The 14,239-nt window shown below is 33.2% G+C and overlaps 1 protein-coding gene across 2 annotated transcripts in view; it reads left to right on the forward strand.

Annotated features, from left to right (window-relative positions):
- Positions 1-13,325, forward strand: part of LOC133180245 (sodium-coupled monocarboxylate transporter 1-like) — a 30,685-nt gene extending 17,360 nt beyond the window's left edge. The window contains exons 4-17 of one of the 2 annotated variants that reach the window (XM_061314786.1): positions 2,274-2,325; positions 2,791-2,858; positions 3,545-3,625; positions 3,892-3,965; positions 4,825-4,965; positions 5,442-5,577; positions 5,989-6,074; positions 6,243-6,355; positions 6,514-6,584; positions 7,341-7,427; positions 7,919-8,175; positions 10,286-10,389; positions 10,649-10,767; positions 11,798-13,325. In XM_061314786.1, coding sequence (XP_061170770.1) covers positions 2,274-2,325; positions 2,791-2,858; positions 3,545-3,625; positions 3,892-3,965; positions 4,825-4,965; positions 5,442-5,577; positions 5,989-6,074; positions 6,243-6,355; positions 6,514-6,584; positions 7,341-7,427; positions 7,919-8,175; positions 10,286-10,389; positions 10,649-10,767; positions 11,798-11,965 — 1,557 coding nt within the window. In that variant the 3' untranslated portion in view covers positions 11,966-13,325. The remainder of the gene's footprint in view (positions 1-2,273; positions 2,326-2,790; positions 2,859-3,544; positions 3,626-3,891; positions 3,966-4,824; positions 4,966-5,441; positions 5,578-5,988; positions 6,075-6,242; positions 6,356-6,513; positions 6,585-7,340; positions 7,428-7,918; positions 8,176-10,285; positions 10,390-10,648; positions 10,768-11,797) is intronic. The other variant, XM_061314787.1, reaches the window with a different exon arrangement.
- The last annotated feature ends 914 nt before the right edge of the window (positions 13,326-14,239 follow it).

The raw sequence follows: 14,239 nt of genomic DNA on the forward strand, positions 1-14,239 counted from the left end.
GTTTTGAGATCACTAAAATTGAATATCACTAACAATTTATATCGTATACGTACTGTATAATCTGTTGTTATAGCTATCTTTATAGCTCACCTGAGCTGAAAGCTCAAGTGAGTTTTTCTGATCACCTGTTGTCTGTCATCCATCCGTCCGTCTGTCTGTCCATCTGTCTGTAAACTGTTCACATTTTAAACTTTTCTCAAGAATCACTGGACTAATTTTGAACAAAGTTGGTACAAAGCATCCTTGGCTGAAGGGGAGTTTAAATTGTTCAAATGAAGGGCCAAGCCCCCTTACAAGGGGACATAATCAAGAAAAGCCAAAAATAGGGTGAGGTCATTAAAAAATCTTCTTCTCAGGAACCGCTGGGCCAGAAAAGCTGAAACTTATATGGAGGCATCCTGGGGTAATGTAGATTCTAAATTGTTCAAATCATGACCCCCGGGGGTAGGGTGGGGCCATAATGGGGAATCAAAGTTTTACATTTAAGTATGTAGGGAAAATCTTTAAAAATCTTCTCAAGAACCACTGGACCAGAAAAGCTGAAACTTACATGGAAGCATTCAGGGGTAGTGTAGATTCTAAATTGTTCAAATCATGACCCCCGGGGGTAGGGTGGGGCCACAATGGGGAATCAAAGTTTTACATTGAAATATATAGGGAAATCTTTAGAAATCTTCTTCTCAACAACCACTGGGCCAGAAAAACTGAAACTTACATGGAAGCATTCAGGGGTAGTGTAGATTCTAAATTGTTCAAATCATGACCCCCAGGGATAGGGTAGGCCCACAAAACGTAATACAAGGGGAAAATCTGGTGAAGAACAGCGGGACCAAAGTTACTCAAGTGACCATTGTGGCCCATGGGCCTCTTGTTTTACATTATAAAATTGCTAAAGGATGACTGCACTTAAGGACATACGATATTTGCGACAAAATAAACTTTCAAAACAAGCATTTTCTTTTCATTGCAAGATTGGTCAACATCCAATTTACAACTTTGTAATTACGTTTAATAAAACTGTGTATTTACGAAGTTCGATTCTGTTTTCAAAGGCAGGGGTCATCACAATTTCTTGAATCTCCGTTCAATAATGAGGACACCCACTTTTTTACTGACTTTATACATAGTCAGTGCATGTTTGTCTATTGTTCTACATTTAACAGTAGTTGTATATTTGCATAAATAATAATGTGTCAAAAGGAGATTAATAGACAAACGTGTGCTCATAGTTAAAAAGAGAAAAAAATGCTTCTTCTTACATTCGCTCTCTTTGTTGTAACCAAGGATTGTGACGTTGAATATTATAATTCACCATTTGATTTCTTACCTCAGGTAACTTTGTGAATACTAAATTCCGTCACGTGACTTGTAAGGTAGCATGTTTTGTGCTAACTAGGACATTGTGTTCGAACATGTTAAGTCATCTGGCATCGATATAAAATCTGCTTTAATTACATTGATGTGCTCATATTGTTAATTTCGTTTTGAAACCTTTGTCAGAAGTGTATTTGTGCCATACAGAATGGAGAGGGAGATTCGAAAAAGTGATATGTTCTTTTTTTCAAAAAAGTCATAGTTATTTATCAAGTCTAATTTAGACCATTCTTACAATGTTAGCTCCACCTCTCATGCATATCTAATGTTCAATCAAGGGCAGGTAAGTGTAAATTCACTATATTTGGAAAGCAGTAAGGACAAAAAACATTGAATCATTTTATTGTATCACAGTCTAAAATCATATAAAGATTTAAATTTGGTTCCAAATTGAAAGGATTCTTTCATAAACATACAAAAATGAAATAAGGTTTAGATATAAAAGCAACAGAAGCAACCGAAAAAGACCCCAAAACAGGAGTTAAGTGCAGTCATCCTTTGCATCTCGCTAAAAATTATACTTATACGGTATGTCAGGCATGTGAAATTGTATGTTTTCCAAATGTTGCATGTTTTAACTTTTAAGCATGTTCATCAACTTTATAAAACTACATGTAGTCGAACCTCTTTATCACAAATTTGATGGAACCAAGAAAAAACTTTTAGATATCCAAGGGTTAGGGATATCCGGGGTAAAATACTTATGAAACAGATGGTTAGGACTTCCCAATCACTTTGACATATCAATGGTATTCGAGATATCTAATATGTTCAAGATATCGAAGTTGAACTGTTTATACATGTTGAATATATTAGTTTTTCAAGTATTACATAAGCTGAAATATTTCTATTTTGGCCTAAATTTTAAATGATTTTCACAAACATAGATTATATTTCAGTTGACATACACAGGGATTGCATCATTTGCTCCAGCAACAGCTTTACGTGCAGGTCAGTGCTCATAGAAATTCCGTATATATATATATATATATATATATATATATATATATATATATATATATATATATATGTGTTAAAATTGAATGTTTATACCAGAAAATAAAACATCTAAATTTATAAGCATCACCAGCTTTAGACATGTAGAAATTTGTTCTGCTTGCTGAACAAAAAAAAAAGAATACATGGTAATAATAATTTATCAATTCAATAAATTTGATGGGCACTGTGATAATTGATTAGATTACCCATAGATTAACCAGTATGGTGATTACTTAAATATTGTAAATTTACATATATTCCCTGTGTGTTCTTTCATTTACATACTATATTTAGTAAAGACCTGCGTAACTTTAACTTTGAAAGTTTTATGAAAATTTGAACTTCTTTTTGATAATGCTATTTTGTTGTGATTGATTTGGTTCAGAATATATTATTATATATATTTTTGCATTACAGTGACTGGTTTTCCTGAGTGGGCCTCATTTCTTCTGATAGGTTTTGTTTGTACATTTTACACTTTTATGGTGAGTTTCAAACTGTCTCCATTGCATTGTTGCCCCCCCCCCCCCCTTTTTTTTTGGTGAAATATTTAATTTAAATTTATATTTAAAACTCAGTTATTGTACTCTCCAAGGAAAAATGTGTTAAATTTTGAAGATGGTCTAAGCAAAATTAAATTGTGTTAAATCTTTTTTCTTAAGTGTTTGCCTTCATGGGCAGTGATGGGACAAAAATTGCCCATTAACATACCCTAGACATGCTACTGTAGATGTTTGAATCAATTCCATTTTATAAGGAACTTCTGTTTAAATTAATGTTATAATGTTCAATGGTCAAAAATACTGATATCATGATCAACCTATTTTATTACATAATCCACTGGGGAACAACTCTATTTTAATTTATGCATGTTTTGAACTGTTTTCTGAATAATTACGGTGTAGTGTTCAGGGGAGACACTTATAGTATTATATTAAACTGTTAGTAATATGAAGATTGATGAATTAGAATAAATAACAGTATGTAAAGATAGATATATATAGATAGATTTATATGGGCCCTCTAAAACTATTTTCTTTAAGTTATTGTAAATCATGATGCTCATTTCTAGAGTGTTGACAACTTTTCAATAGCTGTGAATTTGTTGCCATGTAGAGGGTGGGTTAAAAGTGTGATGACAGCTGCTTATACACTTGCTTTAACATTACAGGGTGGTCTAAAAGCTGTGGTGTGGGTGGATGCATTCCAGGCCATCATTATGTTTGGAACTCTGTTAACTATTGTTACAAAGGTACAGTGAAAATGTGCATTAAATTCTGTGTTTTTCCAATCAAAACTCCATTCGGTATCCCATATACAATGTCTTTAATCATGCTAAATATATTTATTTATTTATTTATTTGGCAGTAACTGTGTTAATAAAAAAATCTGATGATAACATACATGATGGAAATATTATTTAGATTTCAACAACAAAGCTTTCTAAAATTAATATGAATCTAAAATTTAATTGGCACTTTACCACAATTTTTTTGCTTATATTTATGACTTTTTTAGGCTACTTTAGAAGTAGGAGGATTTTCAAAGGTTTGGGAACTGAATGATCAGTGGGGAAGAATCAACTTCTGGAAGTAAGTTGAACTATATTAACTCAAGGATGATTTCTGACAAGAATTACTTCTGCATTGTGTATTTATTAATGTCACATTGGTTAGGAATAATTAGATGACAAAAATTGTATATTTTTTCAAGTCATTTGCTTAGGAATGGTTTTATCCTGTACAAAGCATCAAATCCTGAATCTTGTGTTTTTTCTAGTGTTTTTAGCTCAATTTGTCAGAGACCTTAAGACCTAATGCATTGGTATGGTGTCTGTCCATCTGTCTGTAAACAGTTTTTCATCAGTAAAACAGAGTTCACTTCAGGATAGTCATGGAACCCAGTGAGAGTTATCTCCCTAATCACACTTTTAAAACCTTAAGGGCCATGTGGGCCCCAATCTTTACAAGTTCTACTAGTCCACATTGATATTGATAAAGAAATTCTAGATCTTTTTGTATCAAAATCTTTTAAGAAGAGCATTCACTCTGCTGTCCACAGTCTTTCATTTTAATTTCCTCTGGATTTCATTTGTATGAAACTATGTCTAATGTGTTTTCCTTCACTTGAGACCTGACCTTGCATACAAATAATGGAAGTTGATGTGATTCAGTGTTCAGAGAACGTTTTAAAGGTAGGAAATAGTGCCTTTCATAGTAGAAGAATTAAACCACGGTCCATGTCCAGAAAAATTCCAATAAAATTCATAACTTGCCATGTGGGTGATAACATACTTGAAGATTTGCTCGCCCACAGACAAAATTTTTCGCATTGATTTAGCAGTGGGCAAGTGGTTATTTGCAACCCTGTTATCAGTGGGTCAAATAACCTCAATCACCATTTTCAGCCCATATTTCTAGTTGATGTTAAAATTGATGAATTTTTTTTCAGCTTTGATTTTGATCCAACGGTTCGACACACATTCTGGGCATTAACAATTGGAGGTATGATCAACTGGGTGGGGACCTTTGGAGCTAGTCAACAGAGCATACAGAGATTTAGTGCCCTGGCCTCACTCAGGGAGGCAAAAATGTAAGTACGGTACCTCATTTAGCTGGAATGTATAGTTGAACATTTGTATCTCAAACACTGATATCTTTAAATAAATACCATGTACAGTTGAACTTCAATATCTCAAACACTGATATCTGGAATACCATGGATAGGTTGAAGTGAGTTGAAGTCTCAATTTCTCTTTTTCTTTGTAATTTGACCTTGATATTTCGAATCCTCAGATATGTTGAAGTTTTTCTTGGCCCAATTGAGTTTGAGATGATGAGGTTTGACTGTATAAAATTATAAAATATATTAAATTGAGTTGGAAAAGCCAACACTTTTACTTCCTGAATTTTTACCTTAATATCTCAAATCCTCAGATATCTAGAAAGTTTTTCTCAACCCCCTTTAGGTTTAGAGATGTTGAAATTTGACTGTAATAAAAGTTTAATAACCATGTACTACCATCTGCCAGGCCTGGAAAAATCATACAATGATGAATTTTATTGTAGTGCTGTCTTGCTGAACTGTGTGGGACTATTCATCATGGTGACGACTGCCTGTTTGGCTGGGATATCTGTGTTTGCCTTCTACGCAATGAAAGGATGTGATCCATATACAAATAAAGAAATCAAAAGCTCAAATCAGGTCAATATTAAATTCAGTACTGTAGATCACCAAATTTTTTTGACACCTTATTTTCGCAAGATAGGTACTTGGTAATTATGAGCAGGACAAAATTTTCCCAAATTCTTGTTATTGTTGTATATAAGCTATGCTTATAAAATTTATGTTAGAACAAAATTTTCGCGAACAGACGGTCTTGTGTAATTACGCGAAAATAAAGTTCTCGCAAATTAAAAGTGGTTTACAGTTTTATTATCAAGTAAGATGCTATGACTGTGATCATAATTTTTTTGCAAATCTTCATGCAGTGAAAGTGTTTTGCCAGTTTGGAAAAATCTTTAGAATTCTTCAGCACACTTAGATGAAAAACAAAATGTATTTTTTATTTTAATTTTTTATTTTAAATTGTAATTGCTTTTCTTTATACTTTAGATCATTCCACTCTTTGTGATTCAAATGCTGCATGTCCCAGGGGTGCCTGGTTTATTCATAGCTGGTCTCTTTAGTGGTGCATTAAGGTCAGAATGATAATTTCGCTTTTTTATTAACAATCAAGGAGAAAGATTCATTTTGATTCCGAAAAAAGATTGCTTTTCTAAAGATAAAAGCATAATTATTCTTTCAGTTTATACCAAGATGATAAAAAAATTTTCTTAGTCCAAAAAAGATTTCCTTTTATATTACAGCTCTGTTTCATCCAATCTAAGCTCACAGGTTGCCACAACATGGGAGGACATCATAAAACCTCACGTCAAAAATAAATCAGAGATTGTCCATGCGTGGATAACCCGAATGTTAGGTAATTTCTTTTGTAGTATGATTTTAAAGAATGTGTCCTCTTTTTTGGTTTTTTATTTCTTGAAGGGCATCCTTTTGTTTGTTAACTTGTATGAATATGAATAAGAATATGATAAACTGTTGTTTGTTGATACAAGTAGAGTACTGTTTATTTTTCAGTGATTTTGTTTGGGATTCTCGGTTTAGGAGTTTCATTTGCTGTGAGGAAGCTAGGAGGAACTGTTTTACAGGTAAAGTCTCGTAAACAAGGAAAACCAAGTAATGAATTTGTGAGTTTAGATGTCAAGGCTTATTATTTTTTTCCAAACCGTAGAGGTGAAGGTCATATCTGAAATTTTATTCCATTCAATATATAAAAACCCATGCAGTGTGGACACAAGACGACAAATTCTAAGGCATTAAATTGAGTTTTCTATTATTGTGGAAAAATATGAAGGAAAATATATGTACATATATTTATTTGAATAACAAGGCCACTATTTATTTGGAATTAATTGCCGTAGATACTCTGCATTTTAAACATATGGGAAAGTAAAGCAAGCATTCTGAGAGTATTGCATTAAGTAATACTAGTCCCCTACCAGCAAGTGTAATCTGGTTCCCCTTAAAAATTAGAAAGGCTGTAATTCCATCAAAAATCAAGGAAGCCAAATGAAATTTAAAGTTGATTAGTAAATGTGAAGGTACACTCCCATACAAGAAAATCAGCTTAATATCTGCAAGCATTTAGCGGAAAACCAAGTGAGACATACTGAAAGACAGATGGACAGTTAGACAGATGGACAGACAGACAGACAGAATAGGAGGCAACCTGTAGTCTCCTCGGGTTTCACTGGTAGGGGCCTCATAATGATCTTCATCTTCTTTTTAAAAGTTCTAGCAGTCGGGACCATTTATTGTTTAAGGATTGTTCTGTGTGATAATGTATTATAAATTTGAATATAATTGTGTATGAAGAAAATCACTAAGATTTCTTTTTCTTTTAGGTCTCTCTTAGTTTTATGGGTGCAGCCAGTGGAGCATTGAATGGATTTGTCGTGTTAGGGGCATTTTTCCCTTCATGTAACTGGATTGTAAGTTTTTAAATCTTTCATGATTTTTTTTTTTATTGAATTTAATTAAATCAATATTGGGAAGTCCATTTATGATAGCCAAAAAAAAAAATGCAAGAAAATTTTCGAATTTAAGTTATTTGTAATGGTGTTAATATTTTATGATTCACAACTGCAAGGCCAGTTAACATCTAACTTCTTTACCATGCTGACATACACAGTCAGTGTTTTGTCATAATTTATTCAGATAGATTTTCTATGTTGCATGGGAGTTGGGGAGTAAAAAGTTAAAAAAGAGTGTTTTCTTTTCTTTTACTTTTCTTAGATGAGTAAATGCATGTAACAATGCCCTTTGACAGTAATAAATTGACAGAAGTATAATCTGTCATGTAATCCCCAACCCAAAGTACAAATTACAGACAAATTTATATTACAGCTATAAAGTCTGACCCCCCAACCCTCCACACCAACCCTCCCTCACCAAGGAAAAATTATCATATAAATTTTTACAGGGAGCTATGGTGGGACCACTTGTATCCTATGCTGTGATGATGTGGATTGGTATAGCAAAGTACAGTGTTATAGGGGTGAAAGAGAAGCTGGACTTTCCTACAGAAACCTGTGCTGCCAACCTTAACCTTACGACCCCCATGACTTCAGTGAATTTAAATATGCTCAATTACTCCATCCCTCATATTAACCAGTCTATGGTACTGACCAATATCTCCATTGACATTACAACACATGCAGCTGAAGTGGCCAAAGAAAGGTGAGTTCTCAGTGCACAAAGTTTAGCATTTAACATCATCAGATACCCATGGATGATCTCGACTTTTACTCATCGCTGAAATATTGTTGTTAAGTATGCAAATACTAGTACTTCCATTACAGACAACCAATCAGAAAGTTGGAATTCTTTTGAAAATATGTTTTTTAGTTTGCTTATTTATGCTAGTATGATGGTGCCTGTAAATAAGTGAAGACAAGTTGTACAGGTCTCGCACTGGCATCAAATTCCAGTCAAGAATAATATAGGTCTGGAGTACCTTCCTCAAAGTGTGAATGCACTGGTGAGTGGATTTGTACACAATTGGTGTGTAACTATGGAAAAGTTTTATCATTGCTAAACATACATATATGATGTAAAATTTGATTCGTTGATTTGTCATAGCTCTGTGTAGCAACCAATCAAATGATCTGTGCACATTTATTTCATACAGCATTATTTCAGTGAGTTTGCCCACGAAGAGATGAGATCATCTGTGGGTATCTGACAATGAGCATTTAAGTGCATTTTCAGTTTTCACATTTCTATGCCCCCGTATCGAAGATTCCGGGGTATATAGTTTTTGCCCTGTCCATCCGTCTGTCTGTTTAGCTGTTTGTCTGTTTATCTGTTTGTCTGTTTTTCTGCAAAATCTTTAACATTGCTCATAACTTTTGATTGGTTGGAGATATAACTTTGTGACAAGACCTTTCTTTAAGTACTATCATATTTGACCTTTTGAACTTGACCTTGGAGTTTGACCCAGTTTTACAAAATTTTAACAGTTGATGCTAGGGCTTTCATATTTCACATGTGTAATCCATATGACAAGACTTTCCTTTTGGATACCAACAAATTTGACCCTTTGACCTTGACCTAGGAGTTTGACCCAGTTTTACAAAATTTTAATGGTTCATAGTAGGGCTTTCATATTTCACATGTGTAATCCATGTGACAAGACCTTCCTTTGGATACCAACAAATTTGACCGTTTGACCTTGACCTGGGAGTTTGACCTACTTTTGAAAAACTTCTATATTGGCCATAACTTTTGTTTAGTTGGAGCTGGGGCTTTCATACTTCACATGTGTAATCCTTGTGACAGTACCCTTCTTTGGATACCAACAAATTTAACCCTTTGACCTTGACCTAGGAGTTTGACCCACTTTTGAAAAACTTCTATATTGGCCATATCTTTTGGACAGTTGGTGCTAGGGCTTTCATTTATTCACATGTGTATTACTTGTGACAAGACATTCCTTTAGATACCAACAATTATAGCCCAATAACCCTTACCTTGGAGTTTGACCTAATTTTGGAAAACTTTAACCATGGCCATTACTTTTGAGCAGTTAGTGCTAGGGCTTTCATACTTCACATATGTAATCCTTGTGACAAGACCTTCCTTTTGATACCAGCAACTTTGACCCTTTCACCTTGACCTTGGAGTTTGACCTACTTTTGAAAAACTTTAACCTTGGCCATATCTTTTGTATGGTTGGTGCTAGGGTTTTCATATTTCACATGTGTATTTCTTGTGAGAAGGCCTTTTCTTGGGAACCATTAATTTAATACATCTGACCTTGATGTTTGACTTGCTTTTGAAAAACTTTAACCTTTTCCATATCTTTTCAATGGTTGCTGCTAGGACTTTCATATTACACAGGCATATTCCTCACAACAAGACCTTACTTTGGGTACCAACATATTTGATTTGCATTTAAGAAAGTTTAACCTTCGTTATAAGTTGCCATACGGGGGCATCAGTGTTTCACAATAATATCTTGTTTTCAAAAAGAATAAAAAAAAATGTAAACTGCAGAGCAATCATTCAAAATGAAATTGAAGAGAAGTTAGTGAAAGATAAAAACAGTGTGCTTGACAAGCTAAAGAGACTGGAAACAACATTGATATATTATTAATAAATACTTTACAGTTACAACAATAATGTTCTTTTGGCATAAACTGGTTATTTGAAAAAATTGACCTATTTTTATTTCTTTGTTATATAGGTCAGGTGTACATGTTCTCTTGTCCTAATTTTATTTTTGTTTCTTTGTTTTGTAGATCAACTCTCCATAATCTCTTTTTATTGTCCTATTTTGTTTGTTAAGTAGGTCAGCTCTCCACGATCTCTACTCCCTCTCATACCTGTGGTACTCTACTCTGGGACTATTTATAGCCGTCTTTGTTGGACTATGTGTCAGTGTTGTCACTGGTAAGTATATCAAATATTATCAAAAAATGTTGTCCTTGGGTGGACTTAGAAATTATTGTAACAGATTTTTTCTTAATGTTAATCGAATGTGGATAAATTAAATTACCCCTGTACATGTACTTGTGTTGTGGGAATTGATAGATTCATTGTATGCAGTCCAGTGATCTGATATTCCTTTGAAAATAATTTGTTACAAAATTGCTGTGAGCAAACCCATTCTTAGAGATTACTGACAGTGTATAATTTATTTTTTTCTCAGGTCCAATGAAAAAAGAGGAGGTAGACCCGAAATACCTAATACCTGTCTGTGATTGGTTGTGTTGTTGTCTACCGGATTCCTGGAGGAAGAAATGCTGTTGTGGCACAAGACATGATGAGGTAAAGGGAGATAATTCATGGTACAAATATGTAGACTGCCTCCTTGGTGTGTCAAACCTTGTTATCTCAAACTCAATGGGATCACAACAAACTCTGAGATATCTGAGGATTTGAGATATTGAAGGTAAAATACTCCAAGAATAAGTAATTATTACTTCCAGATCTCTTCAACATATCCAAGATACTTGAGATATCTGGTTCGAGATATCAAAGTGCAGCTGTATATTGTTGACCTTCTATTGAAAACATGTATGTATATAAAAGTGTACAAGGGCTGTTTCTGCAAGACTTTATTAAAAACAATATCTCCTTATGAGCCATTTAAAATGAAGATTTTGAATATGTTGCTTGAAAATATTTACCCACTAAGCATCTTTTTTTAATACCATATTGCTTTTGATGATTTTCTTTCTGCTTGAATTTTTTTTTTCTATATCTCATGAGGCAAACAGATACATCATTACTCAGAATAGGTAAAAAATACACACAAAGATAAAATTTTCTATTTTTTTCTTTTAATTGTAAATGTAAAAGCTAAGTAAAAGTTTTTTTTTAATAGAAATTGAAAATATTAAATAGGTGTTAAAGTCAAAGTCTTATTGCCTTCATTAATGAAATTCTTCAAGAAATTTAAAAACAAATCTGTAATGCAGCTTACCGTGCATTTTTTCTGATAGTTTTTACTTTTTATTCATTTGTCATTCTTTGAATATGATATTTTTTTATAGTGTTCACCAATGATGTTTTTCGACAGCTTTTATTTGTGATTTGTAGATTATATTATGAATCAATTTCTGACCATTAATATTCATAACTGATGAAACATTCTACAGATATACACAATCATAAAATGAATGGATTGTTGCAAAAAAAGTATATTTGTGTGTAAAAGAATTGGATCGCAAAACTTGCAGATATTTCTCCTAGACAAATAAAAATTGGTTTACAGTATTTCCTTGTGTACCACTTGATATATCCATGTGCCTTTGACAAATCTTATTAAGAGGAACTTTTTGCTGTTTGTTGGCAGGACCAGACGTTGAGTAATCCAGAAGAAAACATAAATTCTGACATTAACTTGGTCCTCATGGAGAATAAAGAGATTGGTGATGGAGACGGACCCCAGATAAATGGGAACCAGATCAATGCTAAATCAAATGTTCAGCTTTTGTTCACGAGGAGTTTACAGAACTCTTGATATTGGTGATATTATGTCCCCCTCCCAGTAAAATCAGTGGAAATATACTGGTTTGACCGTAAATGTGTAACACTTTTTTCTCTCCACTGTTTACATGAGATTTGTTAAGCTGTAAGCTACTGTAAGATATTGAGTTTTTGTCCTCAGATAGAATTCATGTAACAGTGATAGATAAGTCAGTTCATTGTAGTGTTAGATCACCTCAGACAAAGGCTCAAGTGAGATTTCCTGATCAAAAAGTGTCTGGCATCCATTTATTTGTCTGTCTGATATGTGTTGTATGTAAACTTTTCACATTGTTGACTTCTTCTCCAGAACCACCAGGACAATTTCAAGTAAACTTGCTACTAAGTATCTTTGGGTGAAGAGGATTTAAATCTGTACATAGGAAGGGCTCTGTCCTTTTTAATTAAGAATAGGTAAAAATTTAATGGCATTTTTAAAAAAATCTTCTTCTCAATAACCACTGGGCCAGAAAATTGAAAGTTATGTGAAAGCTTCAAAACATAGTGTAGATTCACGATAGTTCAAAACATGATCCCCGGGGATAGGATGAGGCCACAACAGGGGATCAAATTTATGCTTAAGAATATATAGGAAAAATCTCTTAAAATCTTCTTCTCAAGAACAGCAAAGCCATGATTAGTCATATTAATACAGACATATTCTCAGATAGTGTAGATTCAAGATTGTTCAAATCATGACCCTCTGGGTTAATTATAAGATGGGGCCACAATAGAGGATCAAAGTGATACATAGGAATATATGGGAAATATCTAAAAAAAAAAAAATATTCTTCTCAAGAACAACAAAGTCTCAAAAAATCTTAAAGCCATGATTAGTCAAAGAATTATGGAAGCACCCTCAGTGAAGATTTAAGTTTGTTCTAATCATGCCCCCACTCCCTTTGGGGTAGGTTGGGACCATATATACACTGTATATTTAATCTTTTCTATACTGAACTGATTTCTGTATTTCCCTAACCAAAAGTGCTCAGGTGAGTGATGTGGCCCATGGGCCTTTCTTTTTGAGTACTTAATTGATCAAAGAACATTAAATGTTTTATATGGTTTAACTTTCTTGGGTTACTTTTGATTCCTTTTTTACATTTTTTTTTAGTCTTTTTCTTATTTGAAGTACCACAGTTATAGCAGTATTTGAATATACATGTACATGATATTCTCAGTGACTATGACACTGAAAACTGTAGATCATTGAATTTTCGTGACTCCTGATCTCCACGAGATAGCTATTTGGTATTTATAAGGGAATTGAAATTTTGATGAATTCTGGTCATTGTTGTGTATAATCTTGACAAAAAAATATGTGGGAGAATAAAAAATTAATTTTGCAAGCAAAAGGTCTCTCATAATTATTCTGAAATAAAATTCTCGCTAATAAAAGGTGATTAACAGTTTTCATATATTAGTTTGCATATAACTGCATTGTTATTGCATTAGTTTTTTGTAATATGATGGTCTTAGCTTAACAAGGGCACTGCAAAGCGGAACATCCCCTCATAAAGAGCACATCGATCCGGATGTAAATTATATCTTGCGTAACACTTCTGTTATGCACATGCACACTCACTCACCCACACACACACAAGCGTGTTCCTTTGTTGTGAGGGAATATTAAAACTAGATTGAATATAATTTTAACCCACTCTTTAGACACAATTTTGAAAATGATTTTACTTCTATTTCTTCATTGTTTTTTTTTTTTTGTTGCCCCATGCAAATGAGATGATATTGGTTGTCAAAGATAAGACTTTGTTGTGAGATCTTCAGATTGTGCTCAATTTTCATTATAAGAATTTTCAATATGCTTTTTGGCAAAAAAAAAGTACTGAAAGGCAATTTCCTGCAAAATTTTGAATGATGAAATAAAAGTTTTGCAGCTAAAGAAGGGGTAGACAAACTTTGTACATTTAAGACAAATCAGTCATTACAGATTTTTGAATAATTTAATTATTTTACTATATTACCCTTTAAAAAATGGTATTTTATACTGTGAAATCACTAATTTTCGAAGGGGTTTATTTTTTTGTTGATTTTGTGATATGAACAACTGATGAAAAGACTCCCAAATTTATGTCCTCAACGAAATGTGAAATTTTGAATATACATGTATCACAACTAAACACCTCTTCAACTATGTAATCATATCTCCAAAAACCGATAATTTTTCCTCAAATCACCACAATCTGACCCTAGGAAAATAAGTGACTATCTAACTAGCATTACATTGTAATGGGTTTTACACTTTCTGATG

This window comes from Saccostrea echinata, unplaced genomic scaffold (genome assembly GCF_033153115.1).
Source record: "Saccostrea echinata isolate AGI-Se365-2 ecotype Australia unplaced genomic scaffold, CSIRO_AGI_Sech_v1 ptg000006l, whole genome shotgun sequence".
NCBI lineage: Eukaryota > Metazoa > Mollusca > Bivalvia > Ostreida > Ostreidae > Saccostrea > Saccostrea echinata.